Source organism: Salvelinus fontinalis, chromosome 22 (assembly GCF_029448725.1).
Source record: "Salvelinus fontinalis isolate EN_2023a chromosome 22, ASM2944872v1, whole genome shotgun sequence".
Classification (NCBI taxonomy): Eukaryota; Metazoa; Chordata; class Actinopteri; order Salmoniformes; family Salmonidae; genus Salvelinus; species Salvelinus fontinalis.
The window spans coordinates 3,829,965-3,843,672 of NC_074686.1; the positions used below are offsets into that span (position 1 = coordinate 3,829,965).

At 41.1% G+C, this 13,708-nt stretch overlaps 1 protein-coding gene across 2 annotated transcripts in view; it reads left to right on the top strand.

Moving 5' to 3' along the window:
- The window catches only part of LOC129819575 (zinc finger protein ZFPM2-like), a 102,036-nt gene that overhangs the window by 15,108 nt on the left and 73,220 nt on the right, over positions 1-13,708 (top strand). Inside the window, exons 2-3 of one of the 2 annotated variants that reach the window (XM_055875933.1) lie at positions 8,027-8,164; positions 11,501-11,599. In XM_055875933.1, the coding sequence (XP_055731908.1) occupies positions 8,027-8,164; positions 11,501-11,599 (237 nt within the window). The remainder of the gene's footprint in view (positions 1-8,026; positions 8,165-11,500; positions 11,600-13,708) is intronic. The other variant, XM_055875934.1, reaches the window with a different exon arrangement.

A 13,708-nucleotide genomic window follows, 5' to 3' on the forward strand; every position in this document is an offset into this window, starting at 1 on the left:
ATTCTTAAGTTGTACAAACCCACTGTTTCATCAGTTGTCCAGGTGGCAGGTCTTAGACGATACCACTGGGCTGGCGTAGTTACATGTGGTTTTGCGGTTGTGAGGCCGGTTGGACAAACTGCCAAATTCTCTAAAATGACAGTCTTATGGTAGAGAAATGAACATTTAGTTCTCCGGCAACAGCTCTGGTGGACATTCCTGCAGTCAGCATGCCAATTGCACGCTTCCTCAAAACTTGAGACATCTGTCCTAATGAAGTGGCAATGGGCTGATTGATTTGAAAATGCTTATTAGGTTTCCCGCCTTAGTGTTATTATGAACACTGGTAAGGTGCATGTCTATGGAGATGCTAACCTTCCTATTATGAAAGCAACAGTATCATTGACTTGAATTGAAAGTATAGTCCAGCATCCACAAATGGTAGAATAAGCAAACATGTATAGTTGAATGACAGTCTTGTACAGACTCATGCAAATAGCTTAAGCCATAGCTCCATAGCACTAAGGCCTGAGGACGAGTTCAGGTCCAGGGACCGGAGGTTGAGAAACACTTTAGACCACATTGACTTCTATTGAAGTCTCAGGTACTGCTGCAGTGCTGTGTCCCTGGGCCAAGCAAGCTATGGTCACCAGGTTGGAAAACCAGGAGCCAGGCATCAGCCAGCATTGTGTGTGTGTGTGTGTGTGTGTGTGTGTGTGTGTGTGTGTGTGTGTGTGTGTGTGTGTGTGTGTGTGTGTGTGTGTGTGTGTGTGTGTGTGTGTGTGTGTGTGTGTGTGTGTGTGTGTGTGTGTGTGTGTGTGTGTGTGTGTGTGTGTGTGTGTGTTTGTGCATATGTGTGCGTATGTGTGTGTGTGCGTGTGTGCGTGGCATAGAGGCAGTGTAGTGGCTGAGGCTCAGGAATGATTTCCACATTCAATTACCTCACCTCTAATTAGGGGACCTGTGGAGGGCCCCAGCTCTGTGATACAGCCCCCATACTGTACTGTGGAGCCAGCTGATAATGTGCACTGGCGCTATCACCTTGCAAACACACTCCTATTACATCGCAGGCGGGAGACAAACCCAACCATGTAATTTACAGTCACTCAGATCATACCTGCATATTTTATTGCATATTTGATTTTGTAGGTTAGTGTGTGTGTGTGTGTGTGTTTGTGTCTCTATGTGTTGTTGTTTCTCTGGCTCTTCTGATTCAGTCAGTGTTTGAGAGAGAGTGTTGTCGAAGTAAGGCTTCTCCCTCACACATTTTTGTACATTTGTATTGTTCGTATCACAGTCAGACTACGAGAGCTTATAAAAAAATAAATAATTTAGTGAGCTTTATCAGCAAGTGAATTACAACACAATCCACCCAATCAATCAATCAAATTGTATTTGTCACATGCTTCGTAAACAACAGGTGTAGACTAACAGTGAAATTCTTACAGGCCCTTCCCAACAATGAAGACAGAAAAAAAGCTAAATAATAGAAAAACAATAAAAGAAGGAATAAATACACAATGAGTAATGATAACTTGGCTATATACACGGTACCAGTACCGGGTTGATGTGCAGGGTACGAGGTGATTGAGGTAGATATGTAGTGCATTCAGAAAGTATTCAAAGCCCTTCCCAATTTCATAATTTTGTTACATTACAGGCTTATTCTAAAATGGATTAAATTAATTTCCCCATAAATCTACACACAATACCCCATAATGACAAAGCAAAAACAGTTTTTTTTAATGTTTGCACATTTATAATTTTTTTAAACAGAAATACTTTATTTACATAAGTATTCAGACCCATTGCTATGAGACTTGAAATTGAGCTCAGGTGCATCCTGTTTCTATTGATCATCCTTAAGATATTTCTACAACTTGATTGGAGAAACAAATTCTATAGATATTTTCCCGGAAGGTTCTCTCATCTCCACAAAGGAACTCTAGGGATTCTGTCAAAGTGACCATCGAGTTCTTGGTCACCTCCCTGACCAAGGCCCTTCTCCCCCAATTGCTCAGACTGAACCAGATTTTCCTCTATGATTTTGTCTGTGTTTAGCACCATTCTGTTTATTTTTATTCCACATCAGTTAACTGATACTAGCAGTAGAATCCAATTTAAAAAACAGATACTGTCACGTCGTATTGCGACGTCGCCGGAATACTATCCACCGGTCCTGGGAATCATCCTTACGCACACCTGGCACTCATCATTACGCGTACCTGGCACTCATTGTTATGACTCACACCTGGACCTCATAAACTCCTATTTTTAGGTCCCTTCCTTTTGCTCAATCCTCAGTTGGTATTGCACCTGCGTTCATGTTACCTCGCGTCCGTTACGCTGTCTTGTTTCATGTTTGTTGTTTTCATTAAACGTTTTACCTGCACCTGCTTCTCGACTCACGGCATCCTCGTTACAGATATATATATATAACTTATGGAACAGTGGGGACTGTGAAGAGACAGACACACGCATACACATGATAACACGCACTCTACACACACGTACACATGTACTCTGTCTGGTGTAAAGCAGACTGAACCAGGTTTTCCTCTATGATTATGTCTGTGCTTATCTCCATTCTTTCATCCTGAAACTCCTTACCGATTACAACAGCCATGGCTACATGGAACTCTATTCCACATCAGTTACCTGATTTTGTATTGTGTGTATATACGTATGTGCTAGTAGGGTAGTGGCATGAGGGCACACACTTAATGTGTTGTGAAAAGTGTTGTGAAATTATATATATGTAACTGCCTTAATGTTGCTGGACCCCAGGAAGAGTAGCTGCTCCCTTACCAGCAACTGAATGGGGATCCTTCATAAATACAAGCAGACCAATAACATGTCGCAGCCCCCACTATGTTTGAAAATATGGAGAGTGGTACTCAGTAATGTGTTGTATTGGATTTTCCCCAAACATAACACTTTGTATTCAGGACAAACAGTGAATTACTTTGCCACATTTTTTGCAGTATTACTTTAGTGCCTTGTTGCAAACAGGATGCGTGTTTTGGAATATTGTTATTTTGTACAGTCTTCCCTTTCACTCTGTCAATTGCGTTAGTATTGTGGAGTAACTACAATGTTGTTGATCCATCTTCCAGTTTTCTCCTATCACAGTCATTAAACTATGTAGCTGTTTTAAAGTCACCATTGGCCTTTCCTTCCTCTCTGGCAACTGAGTTAGTAAGCATGCCTGTGTCTTTAGTTACTGGGTGTATTGATACACCATCCAAAGTGTAATTAATAACTTCACCATGCTCAACGGGATATTCACTGTCTGCTTTTTTTTACCCATCTACCAATAGGTGACCTTCTTTGTGAGACACTGGAAAACCTCCCTGATCTTTGTGGTTGAATCTGTTTTTGAAAATAATTGCTTTACTGAGGGACCATACAGATCGTTTTATGTGTTGGGTACAGAGATGAGGTAGTCATTCAAATCAGGTTAAACACTTATTGCACACAGAGTGAGTCCATGCAACTTATGTGACTTGTTAAGCACATTTTTACTCCTGAACTTATTTAGGCTTGCCATAACAAAGGGATTGAATACTTATTGACTCAACACATTTCAGCTTTTCATTTTGAATTAATTTGTAAAAATGTTAAACAATTCCACTTTGACATTATGGGGTACTGTGTGTAGGCCAGTGACAATAAAAACTAAATGTATTCCATTTTAAATTCAGGCTGTAACACAACAAAATGATGAAATATCAAGGGGTGTGAATACTTTCTGAAGGCACTGTAGGTAGGGATAAAGTGACTAGGCAATAGGATAGAGAAACAGTAGCAGCAGTGTGCGATGAGACAAAAGAATTAGTGCAAAAAGGGTCAATTTTCTATTTTGTATTTGTATTTGTTATGAATCCCCATTAGCTGCTGAAAAGGCAGCAGCTACTCTTCCTGGGGTTCAAAAATATTAAGGCAGTTATACAATTTTAAAATTATTACAATACATTCACAGATTTCACAACACACTGCAATACAGAGAGTCCGTGTAGATATTGGTTTGCTATTTAACTAAGTATTTAGCAGTCTTATGGCTTGGGGGTAGAAGCTGTTCAGGGTCCTATTGGTTACAGACTTGGTGCATTGGTACCGCTTGCCTGCGGTACCCGAGATAACAGTCGGACTTGGGAGGATGGAGTCTTTGAACATTTTTAGGGCCTTCCCCTGACACCGCCTGATATAAAGGTCCAGGATGGCAGGGAGCTCAGCCCCAGTGATGTACTGGGCCGTACGCATTACCCTCTGTAACACCTTGCGGTCCGATGCCAAGCAGTTGCCATACCAAGCGGTGATGCAGCCAGTCAAGATGCTCTCAATGGTGCTCTCACGCTGTGTGTAAGAATAAGAGAGAGTGAAGTCTGTTCACATTGTCCGTTTTAAGGGACTCAAATCGAACAGCCAAAAAGCACATTGAATCGGATATTTCAAGACACATTTCAAACCACCTTCGTAGGCAGTTTGAAGTCAGAAACAAATCTGATTCCTGATTCCTGGCCATGCGACTTGTGTATGAATGGTCAATTCTGATTTATTTGCCCTCAAGTGGTTTTTAGACTGTTGCTTGTTGACAGTTTGACAAGAACATGTGGTAGCTAACTAGCTTGTTAATTGTTTAAAAACAAACGAGTGAATGTGCTAGAAAGCTAAACAGCTACCTAGCTACTGTACATACTGTATTTGACTGCTGTGGCTAGCTAGCTAGCTAGTTGACTGCTGTGGCTATCTAGCTATCTAATTAACTGCTGTTTCTAGCTAGCTAGTTGACTGCTTGTGGGTAGCCAGAAAGGACCCGTTTTGAAAGTTGTATCATCTTATCCTTTAAGGCTTTAAAAGTGTTCTTACACTATCATTTTGAACATTCTAATCAACTGGGAAACGTCCATGGCAGGCGTTGTTGTCACCTTAGCTTGCTGCATAACTTCTGAGTGATAGCACACACATGCATGCGTACATGCGTGCACAAACATACTCACATGTGTGCGTGCACACACAGACACAGATACACACGTTACATTCGTCAATCCTTGTGGGGACCTAAAAATGTATTTCCATTGAAAATCCTATTTTCCCTAACCCTTAACCCTAAACTTAACCCTAACCCGTAACCATAACCATAACCCTAACCACTAACCTCTTACATGACGCTAATTTTAACCCTAACCCCTAAGCTTAAAATAGCCTTTGCCCTTATGGGGACGTGGGAAATGTCCACACGAGGGATACTTTTCCTTGTGTTACTATCCTTGTGGCGACTTCTGGGGATTGAAGGTCCCCACAAGGATATTTGTATTTGTATTAATTTATTAAGGATCCCCATCCTGGGGTCCATCAACATTAACAGTTATATACAGTTAAAATTTTTACATGACATTACATTTCATAACACTTTACGCAATACATTTAGTGTGTTCCCTCAGGCCACTACTCCACGATCACATACAGTATTTACAATAAAACATCCATATGTACGTGTGTGTAGAGTTCGTGTCTTATCATGTGTATGTCTCTTCACAGTCCCCGCTGTTCCATAAGGTGTATTTTTACCTGTTTTTTAAAATCTGATTCTACTGCTTGGAATAGATGTGGAATAGATGTCCATGTAGTCATGTCTCTATGTCATGGCTCTACACGACTGAAAAGTAGACCAGGTGCTTCAAAACTAGAAGAACACACCCGCACGCACACACACACACACACACACACACACACACACACACACACACACACACACACACACACACACACACACACACACACACACACACACACACACACACACACACACACACACACACACACACACACACTACGTTTGTGGTGCAAAACCAATATTCTCTTTACACCTCATGTATCCTCAGTCAGACTCCAAGGACATAAATTCTAATGTAAATATGCAAAGTTTCAAATGACTTGAAAAAATGTCATACAGTATTTCAAAGGTGAAATGTCCTGAACTAATTCATTCAGGCAGGTAGGTAGCCGCGATTCCTTTACCACCCCTGATTAAAGCAAAAACAGGAATACACAAATATCAAAGAATTTGCGTAGCTCGGAGCAATAATGAATCATTGGGATTTAAATGAGTACAATTGTGTGGAGGGGAGGAAAATTAATCAAATATGAACTTCCCGAAGGCATCAGGAGTAAATGAAAAAAATCAACATTGTACTGGCAGATAAAAAAGTGTGTTATGTTCTGACTACCTTCAGTGGCTTGTTTTTGCTTTTGTGAATATTTAGCCCTGCAGTGCAACCTTAGGCTTTTGGATCAGTTCCTGTTTTGCTCACTGTGGAAGAACCACTTTGTTGTGTAGAATATGCTTTTATTCAGAATTTAAAAGCAGAGTGAAGTAGAACCCGTTGGTTGTATCAACCTATTTCTCTCTTGATTAAAAATGTTTTCTATTATTCTAGTCTAATCTCCGCCTGAGAAGAGGGAAGACCTATGTGAAGGCAGATTGTATTGATCATTGATGTGGACATCTTATTTTGGGAATGCTTGAACTGACTGTCATCTCTCTCACGCTCAGTTCAATTTAAGGGGCTTTAATGGCAGGGGAAACATATGTTTACATTGCCAAAGTATGTGAAATAGATCATAAACAAAGTGTAATAAACAATTAAAAAAATGAACAGTGAACATTACACTCACAAAAGTTCCAAAAGAATAAAGACATTTCAAATGTCATATTATGTGCAAATAGTTAAAGCACAAAAGGGAAAATAAACAACACAAATATGGGTTGTATTTACAATGGTGTTTGTTCTTCACTGGTTTTATTGTGGCAACAAGTCACAAATCTTGCTGCTGTAATGACACACTGGGTTATTTCTCCCAAATTCTTTGTGGGTCTGTGTAGTCTGAGGGAAATATGTGTCTCTAATATGGTCATACATTTGGCTGGAGGTTTGGAAGTGCAGCTCAGTTTCCACCTCATTTTGTGGGCAGTGTGCCCACAAAATGAGAGCCAGGTCTGCCGATGGCGGCTTTTTTCAATTGTAAGGCTATGCTCACTGAATCTGTACATAGTCAAAGCTTTCCTTAAGTTTGGGTCAGTCACAGTGGTCAGGTATTCTGCCACTGCGTACTCTCTGTTTAGGGCCAAATATCATTCTCGTTTTTTTGTTTTTTGTTAATTCTTTCCAATGTGTCAAGTAGTTATCTTTTTGTTTTCTCATGATTTGGTTAGGTCTAATTGAGTTGCTGTTCTGATGCTCTGTGGGGTCTGTTTGTGTTTGTGAACAGAGCTCCAGGACCAGCTTGCTTGGGGGACTCTTCTCCAAGCTCATCTCTCTGTAGGTGATGGCTTTGTTATGGAAGGTTTGGGAATCGCTTCCTTTTAGGTGGTTGTAGAATTTAACGACTCTTTTCTGGATTTTGATCATTAGCGGGTATCGGCCTAATTCTGCTCTGTGTGCATTATTTGTGTCACGTTGGTATAAAGGGATCGGGAGACAGGTGCAGGAATGCGGAATCTTAAAAAAAAAAAAATACCCAAATTACAGCGTGCCATGTAAAGGCACGGGGACGAAGACCAAACAAACACGTATACAAAACACAGGGTTGAAACCCCAAAAACGAGCGAGGAGTACCTCGAATAAATACACCGGGGCGAGACCCGTAATCATCTGCACAATACAAGCGGCACGAAAGCCAAAACACAGCACAGGTACTCACACGACCAACGGACATTGGAACAGTAATCCACAGCCCAATGGAAACTAAAGGGCACATTTAAACAATCAGTGTGCGTAATGACGGAGGGATCCGTGACAATATAGTGTTTTACGTTGTACACTAAGGATATTTTTGCAGAATCCTACATGCAGAGTCTCAATTGGGTGTTTGTACCGTTTTGTGAATTATTGGTTGGTGAGCGGACCCTAAACCTCACAACCATAAAGGGCAATGGGTCCTATAACTGATTCAAGTATTTTTTCGCCAGATCCTAATTGGTATGTTGAATTTTCTCACTCTCTCGATCTCTCTCTGTTTTGTTCTCTCTCCCCCTTTTTGGAAGTTGCTGTGGAAGGGGGCCAGATGTTTTGTGAATTGGAGGAGAAAGTGGCACTGTCTTATGAAGACTCTATGGATGAGAACCTCTCTGGTGGTGCCGAGCGCAAAAGTGTGAAAGATGCAGATGACTCAGGCAGCAAAGGTGATGCTTCTACTTTGTATTATGCTAGCCAGAGTATTTATGTTGGCTTCTTTATATACTGTAACACCTGATAACTGTTGAGATCCCCCACCTCTTTTGAAAAAGTCTAACCAATAAGGAAATAAATTGTCGTCAAAGTTTTTTTGTTTTATTATCCTGCAAAATGTCTCGAAAAATGCACAGAAGTTTTTATACCGTCTGGATCTAACTGATGGGACTGGCAGTTAGTTGGCTTTCGTACAAATACCCCAAAGAAGGAACAAAAAACAACCTTAAACTCAATCATCTTCCATTCCCCTCTTCGACACCTCCAGTAACACCCACCTAGAGTGAATCCGTCACTCCTTCCCTCTCTTTCTCTCCACCTCTCCACACCTCCCCCCGTCATTCTCCGTTGCTGGAGGATCATCCTTTTCCTTTTCATTCTAGAATACAATTCCAACAAGAAGTGCGATATTGAGAAAAAACCTCTTCTTTACTAACAAATGTATTGGTCATAGAAGGTCAATAACAACATGATCGCTGCAGGGTTTCAACATGCCGAGCTACAGTATACTATCACTAGCTCTTTGAACTGAAATTAAATTACACACATTTCTCCTGGCCACACCTTACGATCACACAAGGCTAATTTGCGCACTGCTCCAGAGTCATTGAGGGGAGGATGTTATATCTGCCGTCTCCCGTACTGGAATTCAACAACCCCAGGCCTTTTTAAATTCACTTGCTGTTTAAATGGTACATATGTTATTTAAAAATGATGAATCTTCCCTTGAAATGTATTTCAATATTTCCTGCGTTCAAGAAAGTTTGGAGACAGCAAACTTTATAAACTAACTACCTTGCAAGGAAGAAATCTTCAAAAGGGAAATCTTTCAAATTGGTGTTGCAGTTATTCATTATGCGTTCCTTTTGTTCTTTCTGTTAAGGAATGAAAGGGACAATGTTTCAGTGCATTTATTTCTAGCTACAAATGGAATTTAAAATGTTTTGGCCACCTGCTTTTTTGTAATTGTGTGTGCTCGTGGAAATTATATTTGTCTACAGGTGAAGACATGTATTTGATATATTTTACATGTACACTAAATTACCAAAAGTATATGGACACTTGCTCGTCGAACATCTCATTCCAAAATCATCGGCATTAATATGGAGTTGGTCCCCCCTTTCCTGCCATAACAAACTCCACTCTGCTGGGAATGCTTTCCACTAGATGTTGGAACATTACTGCAGGGACTTGTGTTGGGCGATTAGGCCTGGCTCACAGTTGGCGTGTCAATTCATCCAAAAGGTGTTTGATGGGGTTGAGGTCAGGTCTCTTTGCAGGTCAGTCAAGTTCTTCCACATGATCTCGACAAACCGTTTCTGTATGGACCTCGCTTTGGGCATGGGGGAATTGTCATGCTAAAACAGGAAAGGGCCTTCCCCAAACTGTTACCACAAAGTTGGAAGCGTAGAATCATCTAGAATGTCATTGTATGCTGTAGCCTTAAGATTTCCTTTCACTGAAACTAAGGGGCCTAGCCCGAACCATGAAAAACAGCCCCAGGCCATTATTCCTACTCCACCAAATGTTACAGTTGGCACTATGCATTGGGGCAGTTTGCGTTCTCCTGGCAGCCGCCAAACCTAGATTTGTCCATCGGACTGCCAGATGGTGAAGCGTGATTCATCACTCCAGAGAACGTGTTTCCACTACTCCAGAGTCCAATGACGGCGAGCTTTACACCACTCCAGCCGACGCTTGGCATTGTGTGTAGTGATCTTAGACTTGTTTGCGGCTGCTCGGCCATGAATACCAATTTCATGAAGCTCCGACAAACAGTGCTGACGTTGCTTCCAGAGGCAGTTTGGAAAGCGGTAGTGAGTGTTGCAACCGAGGACAGACAATTTTACGCACTAAGCGCTTCAGCACTCGGCGGTCCCGTTCTGTGAGCTTGTGTGGCCTACCACTTCGCGGCAGAGCCGTTGTTGCTCGTAGACATTTCCACTTCACAACAACGGCACTTACAATTGCCCGGGGCAGCTGTAGCAGGGCAGAAATTCTGCCAATGTTCATCTATGGAGATTTCATGGCGGTGTGCTCGGTTTTATACGCCTGTCAGCAACGGGTGTGGATGAAATAGCATAGTTTTGAATATACTGTATGGTGTACTACTATGTATGCAATTGCTCTGACTTCTGACCTGGCTGTGTCATGGCCACATTCTGGTTTTGCAGCTTCACTCCTCAGATGGTTCTATAATCGAACAAGTCCCTTCATTCAAATACCTTCGCATTTGAATTGATAATGATTTAATGTTAAAAAAAAGCATACGAATGAGCTCGTTAAGAAGCTAAGATTTAAAGTTTTTTTTTTTTTTTTTTTTTATAGAAACAGATGTTGCCTCTCTCTAGTCAGCAGGAAGCAGATTGTGCAGTCAACCTTTCTATCTGTTCTTGATTACGGTGATACTATTTATGAAATTGCAGCTGCCACTACTCTTAAACCCCTGGATGCTGTTTGTCATAGCACCCTTTGTTTTATCACAGGAGACCGTTTTATCACTCATCACTGCATTCTTTACCAAAACATTGGCCGGCCCGTCTTTAAAGTCATGTAGATCACATCATTACGCTCTTTTTGTTCACAAAGCCCTGCTTCATAAGCTTCCGACATACCTAACATCAGCAGAGGAGTCAGTCTCATACTTTATGTAGACGTCGACCAGTCAGGCGCATACAGTTACGGCTGTAGTATCAGGGTTATCATTCATTTTAAACAGAAAGACAGAGTTCGTTTTTTTTCTAGGCCCAGCCAAGCTAACTCCATTTCATCCTTCCTTACAATACAAACTCCTTCTAGCAGACGTCAGTACAGTTAAACCAATAATAGATGAATACCAGGCTAGCAGCTGTGCACAGTAGTTTTGCAAATCTCTCTGTAATCTTCCTCATGTCCTTCATTCAACCGATGTTTAAGTTTCCCTGTTAGTTTCGCAGAACGTCCCTGTTACATCACTGCATCGTAATAAACACACATCAGACATTTACTCCAGTTTATGTTGCTCAAGGAGCACAGCTTAATGTCATACTTGTGAACTCTATACCACGTCTCTCTCTCTTTTGCTGCATTCATTCCCAGTATGAACAGCGTCAGTTAGATAGCATAGACTCGGCTAAGGCTTTAGTTTGCAGTCATATTTCAACAGTTTTTAAAAAATATATATATTTGTGTAATAACCATTTCATTTCTAAATGAATAGCAGGTTGACTGTAAAATAACCAAGTCGATGTTACCATTAGATGGCCCCTTTGCTGCCGAGTGAGGCTGACCTCTGAACTATCCTTCCTCAGGTGAAGAAGATGGTGGACAATCAAAATCACAGGTTGACGATGGACACAGTGGGAAGTCGGACGCAAGGCCACCGAACACGGACGAGTGGGACGGACCAAGTAAGACAACACGCACGCACACACACATGCACGCACACACACACACACACTACACTATACCGATTAATTAACCAACTCATGTCCACCACAACTTCATCAACATTTGCTGAAGGTGTGGACTTATGAGTTGGTCAATTAACCGGAACAAACACAAATCATAAACGTAAAGGACCTGGCATATCTGGTTCATATCTTTTCATGGTTTTGTAGCCATTGTCTAGTGTGATATTACTAGCACAGACAGACATTCAGTCTTTGTCCCAGATTACTACAGTCAGTGTGGTATCTCCTCTCTCTCCGCTCTCCTCCAGGGCAGAACATGATTAAAAGGAGATAAAGAATCATGTCCATGTCAGTAATGAGCTACACTGCCTTTTATCTGATCGTTTAGAAATATGTATTTTTCTCCAAGATTTTGCTGCTCTTTGGTGAGGTTGCTTAGGGAAGGGTTTTTCAAACCTCTCCCGTGGGACCCCCAGTCGTTCCAAGTATTTGAACTATTCCACAGCTAGCAGACCTGATTCAAATGGTCAACTAATCATGAAACACTTGACTAGGTGAATCAGGCGAGTTAGTTCTGGGCTATAGCAAAATTGTTACATGTCTGATTGTCCCCGAGGAGAGGTTTGCGAATCACTGGCTTAGGGAATAAATACAGTATATGAAAGGGTTGTTATACACACTTTGCTCTGATGGGATACAACATATTTTATATATGAATTTTGAAATGTAAACAAATATGACATTTTTTAATGGAGATTTTTTACTTCGATGTCAATTGTGGTGTCCTGTCAACGTTACATCTTCCTAACAGTGAAATATAAATGTGTTATATAATCACAAACCTATTCTATCAATCTATAATAATACGCCTGTAGGCATACAGTTTCAATTGACTTCCAACATTCATTATCACCACCAACCACTCTGACTTGGATATAACTTTTTCCAACTGCCAAGGAATGTACATTTGATCCTGTCCAATAATAAGTCCAATAATACATTTCGGGAGAGAGTAGAGCGAGAGAGAGACGGATAATGAGAGAGAGCGAGGGAGACAAAGTGAGACGGAGGAGCGACACAGATGCAGCAGCAAGGAACGAGGGCCTGGGAGGATCGGAGGAGGGATGGGGATGGAAAATGGATTTTAATGGCAGTGTTGGATTAGAGAAATCCCTGGAACAATGTTAAATCATTACAGCTCCAGACGACATCAAAGTCCCCCCGATTGAGTCCCTAAAGCCTTTTCACAGGGGGACTGGCGGAGAGCAAAGCGGGTGTAAACCAGTGGCGAGACCAGCCCGGCCACATTGGGCTAGAGTGGATTGGAAATGTAAGAGCAGGAAGATACAGTGGGAGACAGTCTCTTTACTTTAGATATATTACAGTAGGTGATGTGGTGAAGCCAGGGATGTATGTAAATACTGTATATATAGTACATGTATATAGTCCTATAAGTGAAATGTGTTATTGAAATGAGATGTGAAGTGATGAAGTCAGGGATATAGGATACATCTACTGTATAGTATACGTGTACATCTAAAAGGTATTTTTGAAAGTGCCATATTGGAAATGTACTCAGTTAAATAGCAAGAGTTAAATCAACTACAACTGTAACACTATTTGGGGTTTATATGGTCCCACCCACGTTTTGTGTTAAAACTACTCTTGTCATCGTGTTGATATTTTTGGAGTTAAAGCAACACTGAATTAAGTGGATATCCAACCTTCAGAGAGTTGCTTAAATTTAACGGCAATTGCCATTTTACTATTGTCAGTGTTGTTTTAAATCAGCTCTCTTGCCATTTTACTATTGTCAGTGTTGTTTTTAATCAACTCCCTTGCCATTTGACACTTTTCTGTGTTGTTTTGAATTAACAATCCACTTCCTTTGAGTTCCAAGTGTGTGAAGCCTTATTTGAAAACGTCTTAATGTGTTACATTATGTTGGTTTGCAATGTGATATCCAATCTCTGTTGGAAGCCAACTTGCAGGAAGATATCCAGCACTGTTACATCACTCACAACTTGTGTTTAGAATGCTTGTCAGAGTAGGGAAGAAATCCCAGTCCATGAAGACTACCTACACTACATAAACTGGAATAACTAT